We start from the raw sequence: 8788 nt of genomic DNA, 5'->3' as shown, positions 1-8788 counted from the left end.
AGAACTAAAAGGGAAAGAATACACTAGCAGCAGCACCTGCCCTAGAGGGACGAACTGCTGAGTGGAGCAGAGTGGTTCTTCTCTCTCCGTTATTGAGGAGAGCCACCAGATGCAAGGTGCCTCTTTGCCCACTTAGCATTAGGGGTTAGCATAACCCGACGAAAGGCCGTGATTCTGGCTTGGTTAATACCGGCCCGCGCGCTCGTGTCTCTCTCTCTCTGTGTTTGTGCGTGCGAGCCCGTGATACCTAACGAACTTTTGCCAACTTTCCCTGCCTTACCTGGCCTTTGCATCAAGTGCCCGAGCCTGCAGGGACCCCCGCCCAGACCCCTCCCTTTCCTCCTCCCGACCCACCCTCTCGCTCCAAGAGCAGATGCGCCGCATTCTGTCCTCACCCCATCTCGGGGTGGGGTGGGGGCTAATACTCCCCCAGTGACCCTCACACGACTGAATTGGGGCTGCTGGCTGCGTCAGGGAGAGGGGATCGCGGTCCCCGCAGATCACAATATAAAAGGAAGCCCCTCTCGGTCTGCCCCCGCCCCGGGTCGAGCTGCTCCAGCGCCTTCCTTGCCCCCACGGCCAGAGGCGCCGCCGCCTCCTTTCCTCCCCGCGGAGCCGTCGCCGGCGTCTTTTCCTGCCCAGCGTCAGCAGCCGGCAACAGCGAGCCGAGCGCCTGCTGGCTCCACCACACCAGACGCCCGGGCTGGACGCCACCCCGCAGTGATGCACGCCGGGCCCCGATCCCGTACGCTGAGCGATCCCGTGACCCGCTGCTGCTCCTGAGCGCGCCCCGGCCGAGAAGCAGCTTCGGCAAACAAACCCCAAAGTCTGGAGAAAGTCTATGCGGCGCGGCGGATCTCTCGGACCGCAGGGGGCCAAGCCAGCTCGGCAGAGGGCGAGGGGGGCGTTGCAGCCTCCCGCTGGCCAAACCACCTCTCCCTCTCCCTCCCCCCTGCGCGCCCGGGTCGGGTTTGGCTCCGGCTCCCCGACGCACTTTTCTTTCTGCAGCTGGAGCTGCCGGGGAAGAAAGGGGAGTCAGGAGAGCAGAGCAGCCAGGTGTGTGCCGGAGGGGCAGCCTATCCCCCTTTCTGTCCCTTGGCGCAGAGATTTCCTTCCCCTCCGCCTCTGCCGCTAGGGCCAAACAAAAGTTCATCTATGTTGGGTATTTAGGGGTTAACGTGGAGGAGAGTCGAGTCGACCCAGAAGGGGAGCCCTTGCGAGTTCTGAAAGCGCCGCGCAAGAAAGAAGAGCTCCCGTGCGGAAGAGGGAGCGGGTTTAAACAACAGCAACAACTCTTATTGTTATTTGCTCTTTGTGCCAATCACCACGAGCCCCGATGCAACTTCTTGCGCCCTTCCTCCTTTACGTGGCCACCTGGGCCAGCTTCTGCAACCGACAGGGCTCCGCCGCCGGCGCCCAGAGCGGGTCCATCAGAGCCTTGCGAGCCTCTAACCTGCGGAGGGATGGTGAGTGAGTCCTCTTCTTTCGCCAGCTATTCTTATTCATGATGCGTGTGAAACTGACCAAAGCCTGAAGGGTGTGAAAACGCGCCCCCTAGAATTATGGGCACTGCACTTCCATGGAGGGGGAAAGGGGCACGAGGCATAGGGGGTGGGGGTATGTGCTTCAGAACAACTTCTTCTTCACCCATCCTTTGTAATTATGTTTGGGCTTTCCTCGAGCCATACTTACTTAATTAATTACATTCCTATACCGCCCCATCCAAAGGCTCCAGGTGGTGCACAACAAGTGCAATTCAGATGTGAAACATGTACATCCTCAGGTGTGTAATTCATATTCATAGCATGAACTTATAGCTGGGAAGTCTCAACTGGCTGAAGCATCCCCATAGATGTACATCATGTGTTTATGGTACAGTACGCACATAAGACTACTACACATGTTGATTGTGGATTTGCCCTCCCCCACTAGGAAGTGCTTTCTGTCTTAAGAAATGCTTGACTTCTGAAGCAGTTGAGAAAGGGGACTTGAGCCCACAAAAGTTGATGGCAAAGCAAATGTTAGTTTTTAAGGTGCTACAAAATGCATTGTTGTTGTGGGAGTGGGTTTGCATGCAATTATTATCCCCATACCAACTACCCATGGGTCCCCTTTCCTGTGCACACTGACTTGGGAGTATGCCCCACTTCAGTAGGAGTGTTTGATTCAGTAGGGGTATGCCCACTTCAGTAGGGCAGTAGTATTCAGTAGGGCTTATTTTCAAGAAACAACTAGAGGTCCTTCTAGGAGCTGGTCCTAGAAGAGTCAGATGTCCCCAGCCTGGTCGACCCTTGCAGAGATTAGAGTTGGGGAATCCTCGCAGAGATTGCACTCATTATGCATGCAGTGTGCCTTAGCTCTGAAATCATGGTCATGGCATATGTATGCACAGGTTGGGAACAGTGTTCTCTCTAATTTTTTTTCATCTGTGTGTGGAATGAGTTTTGTTCTGAGCGGCAGTATCAAGGCAGTGTACATGTGCATTCAGAGTGGGACCTTCCTGATCAAACTTGAGCAGGATCTAAAAGTAACTGAGCTGACATCAAAAAATGTGTGAGCGCATGCACACACGCACACCTTAGAGGGAACATTGGTTGGGATCCTCTGTGGGCTGAAGGGTACGTGATCTTTGGAGACTGGGTAGATCAAATGAAAGCAGCTGAAACCCCCCACCCCAAGTCACACATAAGGTAACTTCACACATTACAAATCCTATATGGAAAACATGTTTGGGTAGGAACAGGCATGAAACCAGAGCTTAAATGACCGCTTGTGACAGTCCGACAGATGTGGCATGCATGCACTGGGAAGTCGCAGCAGCCAGTAATTAGGGATGTGCACAAATATTTTGGCAGAGCGCGGAGTGGTACCTTTAAGCATGAGTAAAGCAGGTCCTTACCTGCTCCTCCGCTGCCCCGCTCAGAAGTCTGTGCACAGCCATGGGGCTTCACCCAGCAGCCTGTGCACAGAGGTGGGATGTGTGGTTAGCAACAACATGCTAACCCAACACCATGGTAGATGCACTGAACCGACTTGTGCACATCCCTACCAATCGTATTGCAGACACATATGTCTTCAATGAATTTCACCCAGGTAGGGTTTACATGCAAATTTCATACATTGTCACTCCTGGAAAAATGTTTTCTGTGTGAGAAAATGATAATGTGTGCAGTAGCCCACAGATGTACCATTAGGTTCTCCAAATGATGGGAATCCAATGGCATTCTTTTGAGCGTGTCTATTAAGGGATTCCTTTCTAAAAAGACAGGTGCTGGGGCTCAAAGCTGCCTGAGCTCTTTCCCTAGAAGACTTGCCCAGTTGAATGAAGGGGCCCATAATGACAGAGCACAGACTGTCCATGCACAAGATCGCAAGTTCAATTCCTGGCATCTCCGCTTAGAAATATTTCTGGTAGGAAGAATGGAAAAAGATCTCTGACTTGGTTAGAGTGGATGTTACTGCTAGATGGGTCAACATTCTGACCAGGAACTTAAGAAAAATTCAGAACTGCACAGCAGTTTGTGAGTGTGTGGGTATAATTCACACATGCCTCATGCTTTGCTACAACACACACCTGTGCATTTTCCTTGTCTATGCACACTTAGTTTGTTGCCTAGAGTCACGTTCCATGACATTGAGAAGCCTACACAGAGTGGGAGAAAATCCTTAGAACTGGAAATCTGAGAGCACTGTTGCAGAAAAGTGTTGTATTGGTGTTGAGTAGCAGTGGAAGCGTCTTTTGCAGAGGGAGAAGAAATTGGTACACATGATCAGAGTCGGGGGTTCCAGAAGAGCCTGGATGACTCACTTTTTTCATTGCTATCAGCCAGCCTTTACATCATCTAGCATCAAAATGACTTGAATTTTTGAACTGAACAAATGTTCTTTTGAGAACTGAATTTTTGGGGAACTGCCCACTTTGCATCTGGTTCCACATTTAAAAAAATCCTGGTTCTGACTAAAGCAGTTTCATGTGTCTCCTGATGCCAGGCATCTAGGAGTTCTTGGTGGTTACTCAAGTGATTCAAGATGGTTTGTGCACACTTCCCTTCAGTTCTTAAATCAGCTCTGGGTCATGTTCAGCTCTGACCTCAAATTGGTAGTGGACTTGTACTCCAAAGTAATTTTAGAAAGTCTGATGGCTGTGGTGGTCACCATATATATCCTGACCCTCTTTAGATAGCCCAGTTCCACTTAGTTTTATGAAAACAAAAATAAAGTGTTTTCAGGATAGAAGAGAAGATGGTTTTTTGAATTTACCCCATGAGCACTGCATAACTAGGGAAATAATCTCTTTTCAGTAGAGAAAGTAGGTTTGCTCCAAATGATTGGAAGTTGCGGCTGAACTGCCATGGGTCTGCCAGATGGTTGAAAAGCTGCTGCTGAACTTCCAAATCGCTTGCTCCAGCCACCAGAGAGGTCATCTTTTTTTCTGAACACTTTCCAGATGCAGCTCATAAGTAGAAAGGGGGAAAGGAAGGAACTGCTGACTATAAGCTTCTCAGTACAACTTCTGGAACATCTCCAAGGAGTTTTGATTAAACAAATCCTGAGACTGCAGTCAGTTTTGGAAAATGAGAGGTGCTATGACTTGAGTGTGCCTAGAAGCTACTTTCTGATGTAGAATCCTTGCCTCTCTGAGAAGGGGGGGGGGGCGGGGATAGGGGGTTGTGGTTACTCAACAGAGAGATGGGATATCTTCTGCATGTGATGAAAGGCACTACCTTCTTAGTAGACCAGAGTTGCTCAAACCTTTTAAAGCTGTGTTCTTCGTCTAACTGAGCCAAGAGGCACCGTTTTAAAGTGGTGGTTCTCTTTATTAAGCAGGGGGAGAGCCACTGGCCCTATCCATCCCCAGCACAGCTTCCTTCCAGTGGCTGTTGCTGGTGTCTATCTTATGTTTCATTTTTAGATTTTGAGCCCTTTGGGGACAGGGAACCATTTTATTTGTTGGTTGGTTGGTTTATATCTATGTAATCCTGTTGAAAGGCGGCATATATGAGTCGTATTTGTAACATATAATAATCCAGAAAGTTTGGATGCCAAGCTGCTACTGCAGCACTATTTATTTTGAATAAATAAATATTTTATTTTGAATATGAATATACCACTTTTCAACAGAAAAGTTCACAACGCAGTTTCCATAGTGGAAAGATGAGATGAGAAGATGGTTCCTAAATGGGAACACAACACAAGGAGCACACTAGTCACAAACCCTGGCTGATTGCCTGATAAATCCAGAGGCAGTGTGCTGGAAAGATGTGCCCGCACTGCAGAGGGCTTCTAGAGTACCACAGCATAGAGTGTGCAGGGTGGGGAGGGCAGTTTTTGTCAGTTTCTGCTTTCCCTGGAAGTGCCCTTTGCCACCTGAAAATAGATCTGCCCTCAAGTGTCATGCAGCCCCCAGGGACATATTTTCAGGTGGCGCAGGGCACTTCCAGGGGAAGTAGATTGACAAAAACCACCCTCCCTGCCCTGCGCACTCTATGCTGGAGTACTCTAGATCAGGGATTCTCAATGTTGGGACCTCATATGTTATTGGACTTCAGCTCCCATAATCCTCAGGCCCAGTGGCCTTTGGCTGGGAATTATGGGAGTTGAAGTCCAATAACATCTGGGGACCCAACGTTGAGAATCCCTGCTCTAGATGGCTGAGTCGGGATCACAGCCACGGGAAGGAACACTATGCTGGGCTGAATCGGAATATTTATTTATTTATTTATTTGCCGTATTTGTATACCACCCGCTACCAAAGTCTCTAGGTGGTTTGCAGCAGTAAACTGCAATTCATTCATTCATTCATTCATTCATTCATTCATCTGATTTCTATACCGCCTTTCCAAAAATAGCTCAGGGCAGCTTACACAGAGAAATAATAAATAAATAAAATGGATCCCTGTCCCCAAAGGGCTCACAATCTAAAAAGAAACATCAGAGAGACACCAACAGTGGTCACTGGAGGCAGGGGCGTAACAAAGCTGGAGTGGGCCCAGAGACAAAATTTTAAAATGGGCCCCTCACTGATACACACATACTTCACAATATATAGTGCACTCATAATCACATCCCCATTATGCCAGCTTCTCTAGAAAACTCCACTCCCTCGCTTTAACCCCGTCCTTCCACCCTTGCCATGGGCAAGAGCGCTCCCGGTTCAGAGTTGCTTCTGCAGACAAGGACTTTGCTGCATGCATGCAGCCTTTGCTCCGAACTTGGGGTTGGCTTTTCCACGGCACCGAAGCTCTGTGGGTGTTGGGGAGTCATGTGACTTGCCTCTGGGGGCCCCCTCGAGGCGTTGGGGCCCCCAGGCAGCCACCTCCCCTTGCCTAATGGTAGTTACGCCCCTGACTGGAGGTACTGTGCTGGGGGTGGATAGGGCCAGTTACTCTCCCCCTGCTAAATCGCCTTGTTAAAAGGTGCCTCTTTGCCAAGTTAGCAGGGGTTGTATTATAGTTGTTCCAACTCCCTGCTAAATATAAGACGGCTGTCACTTTAAAAAGTGTCTTTTTTCATGGTTAACAGAGCTCCAGATGAATGTGGGTAGATTCTTCTGTGCATCTGCATGCATGCCACCTCCTGTTGAATGCAAGTATTAATGGACTGGAGCTTTGATGCCCACACTGGTGTCAGAAGAGGGATAGATAGCACAGAACCACTCTGACCCCCTACTAAAACATACAGAAACCTCAATAGGTGATCATAGGAGCAGCTCTCCCTATGCATCCTTTTGCCCCAAATTCAAACTTCCCCTAGACGTTTTCTAATGTAAAGTAAAAGTAAAGTTGTACCATCAAGTCAACAATTGTCATTCACCCACAGCAAGCAGCCGAGCCGTGTACTTCGCTGGCCTTGGGCCAGACCTTGACACCAACAACTTCTGGCTTGCTAGTCAAGTTACTTCCTCACTGTGCCATTAGGCAGTGCTCTTGAATTGAGAGAAGAGGGGATAAGAACAGATTATGTGGGTGGATGGGACCATAGCTTGGTGGTAGAGCACCTGCTTTATATGCAGAAGGACCCAGCTTCAATCCCGGACATCTCCAGGTACGGCTGGGGAAAAACCCCTTCCTGAAACCTTGGAGAGCTGCCTCCAGTCTGTACTGAGCTGAATGGGTGAATGCTCTGACTTGGAATAAGGCAGGTTCCTATGTTCCTGTACTCCCCAACCCAGTTACGGCTACAAATCCAACGTGGAGAGTTCTCTGCCAGGGGATATTCAACCCCATCATTTGGGAGGAATGATTCTCCCCCTCAAGCTACTTTAGGCCTTTCCCAAGGTATCCCACCTTCCCCAGTCAACCTGCTCACTCTACACCTGAGAACATTGATAGGTACATAATGACATAGGAAGCTACTGAGTCAGACTACTTGTCCATCTAGCTCAGTATTCAGGCAGGAGTCTCCCCCAGCTGTATCTGGAACATAGGAACATAGGAAGCTGCCATATACTGCATCAGACCATTGGTCCATCTAGCTCAGTATTGTCTACACAGACTGGCAGCGGCTTTTCCAAGGTTTCAGGCAGGAATCTCTCTCAGCCCTATCTTGGAGAGGCCTCCCAGTCTTCCCCTCAAGTCCCTCTCTAACGAATGAGGAAAAAGCTCTCCAACGTTTTCTGAGTGAGACTCTGGGTTTAGATGATAAGGCCTTGGCGGTATATAATGATTTGGATTTTTCCCCAATCTATCACGAAGAGAACTTTAAATCACAGTATAGACATAAATTTAAAACCGGAGTCAAATTTACATATTACCACCCAAGATCAGCTAGCCGGCTAGATAGACTTTGGGCTCCCCCTTCTTTTGAAGTCTACAGGTGTAAACTAGTACTTCCCCATGGTCAGACCATGCGGCTGTGGGATTAATTTGTAATCTCTCCGAGGTAATTCCACATGGTAAGCCCTTGTGGCGATTATACCAAAAAATGTTAAGTGATGAATATCTCAAAGGTGTCCTTTTATCAGAACTGAGGCGACAGATCCCTTGGCTATTAGAGGCAGAAGATGATCTTTTGGAAGCCTGGGAGACACTTAAAAAGAGGGTGGGCTGCCGTACTAGGGCAGTGACCAGCCGGACATATAAGAGAGGGGTCAAAAATTATCAGAAACCGATCACCCAACATCGGAGGATTGTTGATAAGATGAACAGGGGAGAAGCCTTCGACGTGGAATCATGCCGCCGCTACAAAGAGACAATCAGGACATTTCAAAATGAGCTGCAGCACAGGCGTTTAGAAAATAAGCGGTATTGCTTCAAAAGGTCTGTAGTTGAAAAAGGGGAGTGGGCAAAGGACAAGATGCATGCATCTAGTTTGACATTCCAAGGCCTGCGCTCGGATGGAAGTAGCCCACTAATGGCCGACCCCCACAATATGTTAAAGATCATGGCCCAGTTTTATACAAACTTGTATGCATCGAAGGATATTTCTGTAAAGGACATTCAATCCTATCTAGATAGGTTCTGCAGTCTGAATGAATATGGTCTCGGCTATTCCCTCACTGAGGGCGGGGGAAGCTCTTTGACCCATCCTGTAACGATAGAAGAGGTCAGAGCAGTTATCTCAGTGGGAAATAACACATCAGCCCTGAGGCCTGTTGGTCTGACATGGCCTTTCTATAAGATTTACGCAGACCAGCTACTACCAGTTTTAATAAAAATTATTTAATTTTGTCCTAGACAATGGGCGTTTAAATCGGTACTTTGGGGACGGCCTCTTAATTTTCCCCCCCAAGAAAGGTGACACCACTTTACCACAAAACTGGAGACCGATAACCCTCACAAATATTGAT

The 8788-nt window shown here is 48.6% G+C and overlaps 1 protein-coding gene across 1 annotated transcript in view; it reads left to right on the top strand.

Annotated features, from left to right (window-relative positions):
• The first annotated feature begins 372 nt into the window (after positions 1-372).
• PDGFD (platelet derived growth factor D) overlaps positions 373-8788 on the top strand; it is a 303356-nt gene continuing 294940 nt past the window's right edge. Inside the window, exon 1 of the mRNA XM_053311254.1 lies at positions 373-1466. Within this exon, the coding sequence (XP_053167229.1) occupies positions 1337-1466 (130 nt within the window). The 5' untranslated portion in view covers positions 373-1336. The remainder of the gene's footprint in view (positions 1467-8788) is intronic.

This window comes from Hemicordylus capensis, chromosome 3 (assembly GCF_027244095.1).
Source record: "Hemicordylus capensis ecotype Gifberg chromosome 3, rHemCap1.1.pri, whole genome shotgun sequence".
Taxonomy (NCBI): Eukaryota; Metazoa; Chordata; class Lepidosauria; order Squamata; family Cordylidae; genus Hemicordylus; species Hemicordylus capensis.
This window is presented reverse-complemented; position numbering and strand designations above follow the sequence as displayed.